At 37.9% G+C, this 14115-nt stretch overlaps 1 protein-coding gene across 4 annotated transcripts in view; it reads right to left on the bottom strand.

Moving 5' to 3' along the window:
* Nucleotides 1–14115, bottom strand: part of LOC108435336 (FERM domain-containing protein 5) — a 193854-nt gene that overhangs the window by 52265 nt on the left and 127474 nt on the right. For all 4 annotated transcript variants that reach the window (XM_017711122.2, XM_037539940.1, XM_017711121.2 and 1 more), the window contains one exon: nt 4990–5094. In XM_017711122.2, the coding sequence (XP_017566611.1) occupies nt 4990–5094 (105 nt within the window). The remainder of the gene's footprint in view (nt 1–4989; nt 5095–14115) is intronic.

Raw genomic sequence — 14115 nt, 5'->3', positions numbered from 1 at the left:
GAGGACTGGTTGAATTATCAAACTTGGAAGATCTTTAAATTCCTGGAGGTTCCAATATCAGTTATCAGATGCTGGGTTTATATATGGGGCTGTGTGGTTTGACACTACATATAACATTATGATACTTCAAGACAACTGCATGAAAAGTGAGATGTATCATAATATATCTGACACATTTGAATAGACAGTAGGAAACCAGTATTTTAAAAATGAATATCCGAAAACTACTTTTACAGTATTTGGAAATATCCTTGGAAATACACAGGTTTACTGTACTGATTAACCCAAAACTGACATTTTAAAAGTTTATCTGTGGCTTCGGAGATGGACAGAAAATAACATCCTGCCGTCTGTCATCGTTTGGAAGTCACATAGGTTCATTTCACTGACCAAAGCATAAATGTACTTGCTGAAATGTGGCTAGCAATGAATGCTAAGCAGTGATTGGAGGGCTGCCCAAAAGAGGGCTGGTCTTGAGATGAATCTGATTGAGTTCCTGATGTTAGCAAGCTTGTCGCGCCCCTATCTTGTAGTATTGCACACGGCTTGTGTTGCATACTGGATTCTACAATTTACTAAAGAGCAGCATGCATGCAGTGTTCATTATTGTCCTTCTAGTGGAAAATACGGTGATACAAATTTGAGTTCATATTGCCAACCCCTAACTTTGAAGTAGAGTAGATTAAAGAAAAAAAACACTTTACATAGTCAAGACCATTTTGCTGGTGCTGAGATTCTACACTCTCCCTACTTTCCTCTGCTATTCTACAAAGTCAGGCCAATTTTTCTTGAAAACACAAGTGCGTGAGAGAGAGAGAGAGAGAGAGAGAGAGAGAGAGAGAGAGAGAAGGTTGGGGTATAGAGAGCATCTATACCAATCATCTCCATTCTCTTCCCTCCGGAATCAAACATTAGCAGGTCTTCGACACCATGCTGAGCCTCTGTCAGTGCCATCATGCATTATAGCAGATAAGCCAAATCAGCTAAGCTGCGCTGCCATATCACACAAAGCTGTACATTTCCAACTTGCCATTGGTACAGGCACAGAAAAAGGTCCAGAAATAGCTTACAGCTTTCTATCCAGATTGAGTTTCAGATTGTTGTGACCTAAAGGTTTCGGCCGTCAATACTTCTCCCTCCCTGCTATCATTTTTCTGCAAGAATGTTTAGCTTTTAAGCATATTTTGCCAACAAGGAGCAATCCAGAGGGAACTGTGGGGGTTCAGCAGTCAGGGTGTAAGAGCTGTACTGTCGTTTCAGGTTTACAGCATGTAGTCTACAGCAGGGCTCACATCCCTCAGCTGCCCTCATTATTATTTATGTCACTCACTGTGAGGGGTCCCAAAGGGGGTCAGCACAAAAGAGAGGCATGACAGTGTGTATGTGTGGTGGTTGTTGAAGTGTGCACTGTCAGGTCTGTCAGGAAAATGTCAGACTTTCTATTGTGGTCAATGTGACCTTAAAGGTCATTTCCTTTCCTGAGGTCATTGTTAAGAAAAGGCATAAGCCAAGATATAAGAAACAGGAAAAGTTATTATTTAGTAAGGGCATAGTGATCTGAACCAGGCATATTCTGAGTGACTGGGTAATCTAGCTCTGATCTTTTTTTTTTGCGCATTTTAATTGTTGTAAAAGTGATGTAAACAAGTACTTTCCGCAACTTGCAGTAGTGAGGCCCATTTTCAGAAGTTAAGATAGTCACTAGAGGTCGCGTGAGACAGACACGTAAGATGAGCACGTAGAATTATGCTTCTCCCATATTTTTAAGCATAACTCACAAACAGCTGAAAGCAAAACTATCACAGAGTTATATCACAGATATATATATATATATATATATATATATATATATATATATATATATAAATTAAAATAAACTCTAAAATAATTATAAAAAAAAAAAACGCACAAAATAAAAATCAAACTGTTATCACTAAAGTATATTAAAGTATAACTGTAAGTCAAATCATCAGGTAGGTCAATCAAATTTCATAACAAGCCAATATTGAACACAACATTAAATGGTCATTAAAAAAAGTAGGCCAAAAAACAAAGCATATCAATCCAGAAGGTCACATTATGAAAATAATAAAAATGAAGGAACTTTATTTTAACTTTAATTTTAGCATCTCAGATAAATCATGTGGCTGTATGAAACAATATAATGTAGCGCATATCAGCTGATACTTTACATAAACATATATTATTTTCAGCTTAATAAATGCTGCAAACAACTTAAACTCCTTGAATGACACACTCAGTGTCATAGTGAAACCTTCAGCAGCTTCATCAGCAGCAAAACAGAACCATTCATTTCTATGGAAAGATAATTCACCATTCAGAATGACTTTACACAGCAATTCCTGTGCTAGCAAAGACCACTAAACCAAAACAATCAGTATGAACATTAAATCATAATACAGTGGTGTGCATTGCAGCAGAGGTGATACTGCTATACCGCCATACTGATGAAACTTTCATATCATGCTTACATTAGTAGGCTATTATGAGTTTGAGTCATATGATTATAATACAAAGCCAAGTTATTACACAATGAAAACTATGAAAGCAATGAAAAATTCCCTATCATGTTGAGCTATGGGCTTCATTTCATTCTAGTCTGGCCTGCACACTACATTTGCCTTGTGGTTTCATTCATGCACTATAACCAAGCACATCTAACAACCTTGCCTGTGTCTGATTCATTCTTCCCCTCATTCTGGAAAATTCCTTCCACTCCAGCTCCTCCACATCAGCCCTATCACATTAAAACCACTCTAACAAATGAAAATGCTGGTAGGTTCCTCTCTCTGATCCAGGTGGACCATAGCACTCTGTTTTTGAATTCTGCATGAACCTCACAGAGTGGACAACTCCGAGCTCCCTCAGAGCACCAGGCCTGTATGCAGTTGATTGACTGGCTGTGGTGCACTATGAGGAGCAAATGTACACAGCAGTACAAAAGCAGGGAATGTAAGGGAGTACTGTTCTTGCTATAATATTATATACAGAACACAGTATTGTGCAAAAGTACCTAAGCAATCTGGGCAGCAAGTGTGTATCTGCGTTTAAAAAGAACACATAAAATTAAAAAAACATCAATGCAGTAAAAAATAAGAAGAATTTCTTGCTTTCAAAAAAGTAGTTCATGCACCATGATGCACTGAATATGTTAAATGGTTAGAAACTACTGTATTAATATAATTTGCATTTATTCCAATATTAGTTTTTCTGAGCAAATGAATGCTTACTGCCCAATTAAATAGCTTTCAAAGTAAATTTCTCAGAAGCCTACAACTTCTGCACAGTACAGTACATAATTTTGGTCTGAGCACTTATTTGCTCAAAGGTTACCGTAAAGAAGGTTTTTTTTTTTTTATGGATAGACAACATAGGCTAAGCAGAATATATTTATTACTTTCAATAACAGTGTTTTCATTATGGAAAAAAAAAAACATGAAAATCACCAGATTTTTACAGGGTGAACACAGTTTCTAATTCTCATCACCAACATCTACTGAGAGTAACAGTGGCTGCATGTCCCAATCAATGAGTGTATATATCATAAATGCAGGTAGTGGAACAAAATCTCTTACTGTCGTCAAACAGTGACTGAAAACCCATCTCTTTCTGAAGCACTTAGGTGAACACTAAACTATTGCACTTATGCTGTACCTTTCTTTCTTTCTAGGTATCAGCACTGGCTTTTGTTTCTGGCAGTGTCTGAGTTTAAGGGTAGTTTGAACTCAAATCTATCTGTATTTTAGGGACAATAAAGCATTTTGTATGTTGCTCTGGATAAGAATGTCTGTGAAATGTAAATGCACATGTAAATGACTTCAACTGCTTCATGATTGTAGACTTTCAATCTGCCTCTCAATCACACAACACAACAATTCATGTGACAGTGGAATCTCTCAAGAGGAACAGGAGCTACACTTCCTATTGATTTTCTCAGTTTGCTGCTAAATATTTTATCCATAGGTTTTCCTTGAGCACTGTTCGTTGTCATCTGAGGTTGTTGAAGGTATTGCTTTAAAAAACAATTCAATAGCTGTATTTGAATGAGGGCAATATAATTGTGGATTATATCATAACAACATGCAGGATTACTGCCGGGACAGTTCGATGGACATCTTAAAAGGTCAAACCAGGAAAATGCATAAACAGCATTAAAATGTTAAAATATTAAAATGTTAATATGTTAACACTCATCATCTATAGTACACTTTATTAAAGTATACTAGTAACTAGCAACTGTTCTCTATAGAGGATGTGTTAACTTTTTTCCAGTTGAAATAAGTAAAAGTGCCTAGAAACAGGTTAAATAATATTGTAATGATCTAAGAATGAGCGCATAATGAGAAAAAATTTGATATACTCTCACTGGACACTTATTAGAAACATGTACCTTGTCCTTTAACTCACTGGACACTTTATCAAGTCTGATCATATAGGTCACTAATCAGGTATACAATTACAGATTGTAGCCCATCTATTGTCATTCTCAGTTTGTCAGGCACCCTCTACCCCATTCATCACTTCCAAGCACGAGTGCTGTTGACCAGGTGTTATTTGGGTGTTGCACCATTCTCAACACAGCAGTGATACAGACATGGTGTCCTAGTGCTGTGTGTGGTGGTATGAGTGTATCAGGCATAGTGGTTTAGTTGGGGTTTATTCATACATCTGTGCCACTGCTAGGCTGTGACTGGTCCATCACCCAAAAATATCCAGTTAAGTGCGACTGCGGTCAAAAACCGGACTACGGAAACTTTGCTAGGCTATAGAACGGCTAACACAAGTTGGACGTATGAGATAGGGGCTCTAATGAAGTGGATGCACAAATCTTTTGTATATATCAATATTGTTATGAGCTGTGTGTATGGCTATTGTTAAAAATTCTGGAAAAAATCATATCAGTCACCCACACTACACCTCTGTCAACCTGCTAATTACTGCCAGCATAATGCACGCAAAGACACTCACCCTTTGCTTGTCTGGGTCCACATATCTGATGCCAAAATAATCCTTTTCCAGCAGGTTCAGGTGGTGGCAGATAAGATCGAACAGATACTGACCCTTGGCATCCCTCTGGAAAGACAACAGAAGAGGCCAGCGATCAATATTTATGGTACCTTTAGGTAAGCTGTTTTTAATTTCACTGAAGGAGCTAGTGGAAGGAACATGGCTAGCCAGCCAGCGAACCATCAAATCTTTTAATTACTAACAGTAGAATGCAGTTCACATTCTTCAGTCATCTCCGGAGATATTATCCAACATTAATGCCCAGACATGACCATCTGCAGAGTCAAGCACCAAAAAAGGCAGAATGAATGAAAATGAAACAACAGAGAGACAGACAATGACAGAGAGAGACAGAGAGAGAGAGAGAAAGACAGAGAGAGAGAGAGAGAGAGAGACAGAGAAAGAGAGAGAGAGAGAGAGAGAGAGAGAGAGAGAGAGAGAGAGAGAGAGAGAGAGAAGATAAAGCTGGTGTGGGTGGGATACACACACTCATATTCCTACATGTTCTTGCACATGAACTGCATGCACAAGTGTTGTGTTTGTAAATGATGTCTTCTAGCCTTGTTGACTGTTGCGCATAGAGTTAAACCATTTGAAATTTGTATTTTGTTTTCAACTGTCTAAAATGTTGGAAGCTCACGGGTTTGACCCTCAGCGATGCCATAGCCATACATGGTTCAAGAAAGCATTACTGATATTGCTCTCTCTGGGTGGGTAGGATCGCCTTTGTTCTCCCTCCATCACTCAGTGTAATGCTATCAGATGCCTTTTAGCTTACATAAAAGAATTGGCAGTTAGTGTTCTCCTCCAAGCGTGTTCAGTGTTGAGAGCTTCAGATGTGTTGGAGGACGCATGTGCTAACCTTCACCCTCAAACCTTGGTAGTATTATTCAACAGGGGGAGACTAGCGAGTAGGTGGGAAATGTCCAAGACTGAAGTGGGGAAAAACTGGGCAGGTATGTAAAAACAAACAAAAAAACAATAAATACAAATGAAAGGCCCAAACTTATACTGTGAATAATTCAATCAAACAAACATGCTGTCACCAGAAATACTCACACATATAATGCAGCATCATATTAGTGTAGTAACTGGCTTTGTTATTAACTTTGTTAACAATATTTTCATATAAAACTGTTCCTCTACCTCATAAGCTTTTTCCCAACCAAAAAAATCCTTTTTCTAATTTTAACAAAGTAATTAAATCTGCTAGACCTGCTGTAAGTAACAAACTATGCTATAGCATTAGTGTTTTTAATCCAAGGGACAGATACAGCTTGCAGTAGACTAGCAGTATGTTACACTGAACAGGATGTGTCCCCTCCACCCCCTATATATGCCCATATCATTTTACATAACTAACTATTCTCATTACTTCACTGAACTTAGGTAGTGTCTTGATTTTTCCAACATGCTGCATTTCACTACTCTCAAAGTGAAAGACAGAGCAAAACAGAGGATTTTCCAATCTCTAAGGAAAGATCAAATCCTCCAAACACCTGCTGGAGCTGTTTCTAGCAAAAACCACTCTCCCCATCAAACTCCCAAATGCTGATTAGCATCTGAAATGCAGTGTCATCCAGAAATGTTTTTTCTTCTCCAATAATATCACTTCTGAAGCACTATTTGAATCGCTGTGGAAGTGATTAGAGTTTGCGGCAGAGAGCTTGAGGTGTTCGTGGCTACTGCTTAGATTTGCATAAGCAGGCACCTTGCCTGATTAAGACTTGTTGTAACACCTCAGCAGCTGACACCTTCTCTCTCTGGCAGCACGAAACAGATTTCATTCAGCGTAACTTAATGGGCGTATCATATTAAGAAAAGGTCACGTTCATCAGTCTACAATGCCAAACTGTACTCTAAGAGGTCGAAGAAATTTCTGTTTACTTTTGGTATAAAAGTCAGAGCTCTTTTTCTGTAGCTTTTTCTGTAACACACACACACATATATATTTATAGAGAGAGAGAGAGAGAGAGAGAGAGAGAGAGAGAGAGAGAGAGAGAGAGAGATTATATGACAGCAATCAACTGTTATCATATAAAAAATTAAGTGTAAATAATAATTTCCACACATTTATTATTTGGCCAACAGTAGTGCTGTGGTCATCACCCAGAGTCTTGTTTTGTGATGTCATACTGCCTGCTGTTCAGATACAGGAGGAGACAAAAGAAGCTGCTCCAAACACCTGTCGAAGCAGCTTCAAGCAGTGGATACATGAAAGTATGCTACTCAGGACATCTTTACATTAGAGTGACATCACAACCTGTCATCATAACATGTCCCTCTAATGCCCAGAAAAGATGGACAACAGGAAGGAGGACAGCTGTGCTTTTTATTTTGTATTGTCTCTGCTTCATTTAGGGAGACATTGGAGACAGGACGTATGCACAAGTTTGAATATATTTAAAGAAACAAAGCATGAAAAATAAACAGACTTCACAGGAAACAAAGTAAGCACAGGCAAAAATATGTTAAGCAAATACTTCACATATTCATGAACACAGACCAAAGACTTACTAACAGTTGACTGAAAATGCACAAGGAGTTGACTCACTAGATAAAGGATGACTGAGATTGACTACTTATACATAATATGACAAAACTAGACATACCTAGTCCTGTCTAGGCAATGCATGGTAATAACTAAACACAGGTGTGGGTGGCACAAGGGAGGAGCCAAAACAATAACAAGAGCACATGACTAGATGATTAGAAGTGTCAGATTTGGTGTTTTATGTGTTTTGTATGTGATGTAAAAAAAAAAAAATTAATTTAATTTAATAAAGAATATAAAAGAAAAGGTCATACACAAATGTAAACAGGCTGGCTAGGTTCAACAACATATTTGCAATCAGGAATATTAGGGCTGTGCTTAAATATGACAAGGTTACATAGTGTCAGTTAATCAATAATTGATTTCAAATTTGATGATGCTGAAGTGGATCAACTGCCTAGTTTCACCAGTTACTGCTCTTTCTTACTATTCCTCCTGCAAGTAAATGCAATGATTATGACTTGGTTTGTTAAAAAGGAGATATTTCTGAAGGTTTTGTTTCCTGTCACATATTTCCAGTGTGAAATTGAGCTACTTCATCATTATCAGACATTTTTTCACGACTTTTTACACATTTATCAAGTGTGCCAATGACCTGCAGTGCTGGGAGGCCGTAACACCACAGATTTCTATGGTAAAACAACATTTATTTTTGTACATTTATTATTATAATGGGCATACACTTTACAGTAGTCCTGTGGGAACAGTAATGAAATGTCTATCAACACAATGGGAACAGTAAGAAAAGGATCATTTTTTCTTATTTACAGCATCTAAAGTCAACTTATTCTGTATGCTTAACCCACCACTCTATTTCTTTGAGAAATCAATCTCATACCGATCTCATACCTTACTTTCTTAGTCATCCAATCACTGCAAAGAAACTAATGCTATCAACCTGCTCAGCAAGTCTCCATTACCTTGAGGTTTTAGCTCTTTAGCCAACGTTTATCATGTGTGTTCACTTTGAATGTAAAGTTCAAGATATGGTCAGATGTGCCCAAGAGACATCCTGTAGCCTAACAGTCTGGATGTTGTTTTCTACCCATTTCAAAAACAAAAAACAACTTTTAAAATGTCAGGACTCGATTTTTTTTGTGTTCAGCAGAATGAACACAATCTATGTTATTTCAAAAGTGAGTAATTTGCTGGGTTGTTAGTAATATGAGATAATTTTACAGAATAATAAGAACGTGCAAAGTGAGGGAAATCTCACTCTTGTGTTCATGTGAAATGTCATCATGATCAAGAGCAGTCTTTATACTATGCAAAAGTAGGCAGCCGTCTAGGGCCCTCATTAGCAAAGGGCCCCATGAAAAATACATGTTCGATATATTGAAATGTACAGACACCTTATAAAAATAGAGATTATTTGCAACTGTAGTTATTTCCTGGTCGTGGATATGTTCCATGTTATTATGAGATGACACAACTGTGTGAAGACGAAAAGGCAATAGAGTGCTAGTGCTGATCTACATTAAGAAGAGGTGGTTCTTTGGTGTGATGTTCTGGATGTTGAATAAAAAAGTGATCCAATTGCTGCAGAGAAGTGCAAATGGAGGAAGAAAAGCAAAAAGTTCACTACACTCAGAAGCTAATGTTTTTTTCAGTCAGAACAGAGTGCTGCGCAGTCTCAGTATAATGACAGCATTAATGGTAGAAGAGACAGTTCTAATGTTGGGGTAGTTACTCAGAAAAAGGAACTCATCCAAGTTCCTAATTACTTCTTTCAAAATGTAATGAGACTAAATTGCTTATTATTTTCTTGAAAAAGTAATCACAAGATGTAATTGGTTGCAGTGTACACCGACGTACCACTGAGCCCCATTTCTGTCTTTGACCTAGAACCCCAGAATCACTGAATCTACCCTTGGCCATGATAATGCCGTTGCAGATTCAAAGGACAAAACGTAAAAAGAACTATTTGATTGTGAGTTAAAACTGGTGGTCATTCAATGTGACATGTGCCGCAGTGAGTGATTTACTGCCTCTGTGACCAAAGAAGTTCAGGCAATGTCAGAAATTTTGGTCCAAATTCTAAAATGATGGGTGTATTCACACTCAAGTGGCAAGAGATTTTAAATGAAGGTAAAACGTCTGTCAAGTTTAAGAATATTTGTTGACATTATTAATTACAGATTACAATATCGTAGTAGTAGTAATAATAATAATAATAATAATAATAATAATCATAATAATAATAAGATCATTTCTTTACATTTTTTCCTTACAGAAATTTTTTATATTTAAGATAGAAATCTATAGAATATTCTAAAATATTTGATAGTTGTAACCCTAATATAGAGAGCAGAGGACATGCTGGGATAAGGTGGGGACACTGCTGGAGTGTGTAAGGATGGTGTGGGGACAATGATGTGGTATGTAGGCATCTCTATTCCAAACCTTCAAAAGCAGGCTAATGTGAACAATCAAATTGTTGTGGATGCCAAGTAGAGCCTTCAGTGACTGAGTACAGAAGTGAACAGGTACCTCTCTCTCTCTCTCACACTCTCTCTCTCTCTCTCCCTCTCTCTCTCACTCTCTCTCTCTCTCTCTCTCTCTCTCTCTCTCACACTCTCTCTCTCTCTCTCTCTCTCTCTCTCTCTCACTCTATCTTTCTCTCTCTCTCTCTCTCTCACTCTCTCACTCTCACTCTCTCACTCTCTATTAAAGTGGCATCTGTATCCACCTCTCTTTTGGTGCCTTCGTAATGAGGCCAACAGACAGACATGAGTCGGACAGCAGCAAAATCAAACTCTAGCCAATTCACAAAGCGTGAAAAAGAGGTCAAGCACATGCCTCAAGGTCAAGCACATCACGCGTCATGCTCATCAATCATAACACCATTACAAACATGTCCGATCCATGGCCGACATGGCTGAAAGGTTGGGGTTTTCTGATTGCCAGAATAGCTCCTGCATGCCTCAGGTCAGCAGGGGAGGACGTGAGGAAAGGCTTCACACCGCTTTGTTTATCCACAGAAATGTTTCTCGGCCACTTGGAAAGGGTAGCAGATGCGCTCTGAGTCATTTGGTGCTGCTGCTTGAGCAGCACAGCCTTCTGCCACTGTGCAATAGCAGGATCCCTGGTGCTTAAAAGAGTGGAATGTGCTCAGCAGCATTGATTAGCATCTTCTAGCTTCTCTGAGAGCTTAAACACACACACAGATGCACAAGCAGACCAGAGAGGGATAACAATAAGGGATGATGGTAACTATATTTTCAAACAGATTCTTTTCTTTTAATCCACCACTACATTGCACTCTTCACTTGCATAACAATTAGAACCATTCGGCATGAAACCTGCGCTCTAGTTCTACAGCCCCTGAGCAGATGGAGAGCAGTGGACTCTGCACGTGAATGCTCGGGGAAGACAGAATATTCTGCACACAGCTTGTGTAGAGAAGAGGCAAAAAATAATAAAAACAGCACCAAAAGAGCACTCGATATAAGCTGAACAAATCTTACACGGCAGATGACGGACAGGGCCTGGCCTTCCCCTTGAGGCATATTACTACATTCTAGATAAATAACCAGAGAGCTCAAAGCAATGTAGAAAAAATCAAATCTATCCACTTGACAGCACATAGGAATCTCTATTGAATGAATTGAAGGCCTTTGCTCATCAAATTTGTATCAATTACCTATTGAGCTTAGGATTCTGGGTAATGTAGGCAGTGCTGAACATGCATTTTGCCAGCTGCTGTGAGGCAGAATTAATATAAACCAGGGCCTTTATAGCAGTGAGATACAGGTAAACGTCATATGAACACCAAATGTGAAGGCAAGACATGTTTGCTTCCTTAGTTTTGCACCAGAACTATACAGCTAACTGAGTTCACAATGCAAGGTGGATAGATGTCAGTTCAGCTACTAAATCTAATCTTCTCAACATTGCTGAGAAGCCCATTCTTTATATTTAAGTGGTTTCACCGGATAAAAAGAAGCAGTTTAAACTTCATAAGAAATATTACACACAAAAATGCTTGGATTCCTGGAAACAAAATGTGTTTCATGCAACCAAAAACCTGGACAATCCAGGGAAATCCTACACAGGCAGCAAACCTATGCATGAATAAATCATTGTACACTTGCCACAAGCCATGGCAAATACACTCGTTTATCCTGTTTCTGACACTAGACAAGCCTTTTAGCACATTTCCTTTTACACAGGAATTTAACTGTAATTATTAGGATCATATTAGGATCGTATATAAGGAGATATTACTGTGAAAGTTGTATGATGAATCATTGTTTGTTGTTTTTACAGTTGAGTTTTTAGTTTCAGTAAAGTTTAGCTGCATGTATTTATCAAGAGAAGCAGCAGAAAAGAGAGAAGCTGCCCCTCAGTATCATGGCCACAAAGCAGAACAACTTTGTGAAAAAGTTGGGGAAACTTATTGCAACATATATAGCTTACTGTATAAATTCGACAAATGAAGGATATGAATTCATTCCTGCTGAGGACACGTTCAGTTTAGGACTTTCATGGTAAATAAGAATGCATGTATCCTTGTAAAATATAATTTAAAGACAATGTGAATTAGAAACACATTTTTGTTCCATACTATAATGCATTTCCAAGTGAAACACAGCAGCAGGGAGGGTTCCTGAGCGTGCTGAGCATTTTCTCTTGATGATTGGTGTAGGTGGTGGAGCTGGTCATTACTTTGTCTTTAAAATTATATGACATGATGAATCATGTTTATATTAAGCATGACTAAATTAACAAGGTGAAAAAAGAAGATTTTTCCCTTCAGGTTGACTTTATTTGCTGCATATCTGAACGATGCCTCAGTTAAACATTACTGGTAAAAGTATTTATGAAATGTATGAAAATGCTACAGTCGTATGCAAAATAGATCATCATATGAAAGTTTGGCATATGTCACATAAACATTGTTGATTTTCTAAGTTAAAATAACACATCCTCAACATGAAACGCATTTAAAGCTGCACTATGCAAGATTTTTTGTTAAAATTGAGAGAAATAACATTACAGGAAAAAGTAGAAAAACATTTTAAAATACAGTGTCGGTGCTGGCAGTCACCTTGTACAACCTGAAATAATAATTTAAAGGAAGCTTTATGAACATCATACGTTGTTGCATGCTGACATCACACGCTCAGGCTCAAAACAAAGGTTCCAATCAATGTTTGCAAAATCAAACATTACACTAATCAATATATGATAACAATAGGTATGGCACAATTACTCCATAATCGCCTACATCACAATTATTTGAGATCGAAATAGTTTTAGCTGACTGCAATCAATATCCAGTCACTGGGCTTCTCAATAATATTAAGCCCCAGTAAGCACAATGTTAATTGGTAGTGTTGGGTTGAGGCCTGACTGCTCTAACATACTCAGAGGCCATCGCTGAGTAATGTTTGTTTATTTGTTAGCTATGTAGCCAATTATAAAATTTTTCACATGTAGGCTAGCAGAATGAGGATTTAGTTTTGGGGGGTTGTTTGTTTGCATATATTTTCACTTTTTGCTCGACTACACATAGTTCTGTATACCACACATTTGTGTGAGAGTACATGCGCACGCCCAATAGTGTGGTGTATCAATCTGACAGTGGTATCAGTGTCACCTACTAAATAAACATAGCTAGGAAGCAATATATCAATTTTGTAAACAAGAAAAGACAATTAAATCATTATTGCAATTATTTATGTGACAATCATCAACTAAAATTTCATGATTGTGACAGCCCTAGATGACAGCAGAAGATAAATTCACTTACATCAGCAGAGGACACGTTCTCTTTCAATGCTGTGTCAACTCCTTTCACTTGAAATTATCAGATTTATCTGCTCTGCAAAGAGATCCAAAGCACAACCCGCAAAATGTTCTTCTGCACATTGCATGCACATACACATTTCCACCAGAGAGGTCTCCAATTCCCCAGGATGTATGTAGTGCAGTTTTAAATATGCAGCTGTGCCACTTTTTTATTTAAGTGCACAATATCTGTTTATTTGTCTAATATATTTGAAAAAAGAGCATACAGTATAACTTGCCACAAATTTTGCACAGATCACATTTTGTGTTTTGCTTCTCCAATATGTTACAATTAGCAAATAAAAAAGGGCATTAAATGTGCAGAAGTGTGTTCTTCTTAGAGATCTATAAAAATGGACATGGGGAAATGGGTTAAAGTACATTGAATAGCTGAAAACAGTAATAGCTAGCATAATGAATCCTGGATTATGTTAAAATATTTGTGCAAAACTAAAAAAACATGACTATATTTGGAGTAAAGGTAAATTATTTGGCTTATTTTCTGCTGAACTATTGCTTTAAAGTGGGAAAAGTCCAACACGGGGGGTGGGGTTAAGGCTTGAACCAACATGGGCAGAACACTCTCATCTCCAAGGATGAGCGTCCTTCCAGCAGTTAGACAGAGGCCTGCAGGGATTGCAGGAGAGCACTCACCACTGTCACTTCTCAACACTTCATCACTGCAGCCCAGTAATCTACAATGACACGCCTGCTTACTGGAGTCGAAACTAGACACATAC

Source organism: Pygocentrus nattereri, chromosome 7 (assembly GCF_015220715.1).
Source record: "Pygocentrus nattereri isolate fPygNat1 chromosome 7, fPygNat1.pri, whole genome shotgun sequence".
NCBI classification, from domain to species: domain Eukaryota; kingdom Metazoa; phylum Chordata; class Actinopteri; order Characiformes; family Serrasalmidae; genus Pygocentrus; species Pygocentrus nattereri.
This window is presented reverse-complemented; position numbering and strand designations above follow the sequence as displayed.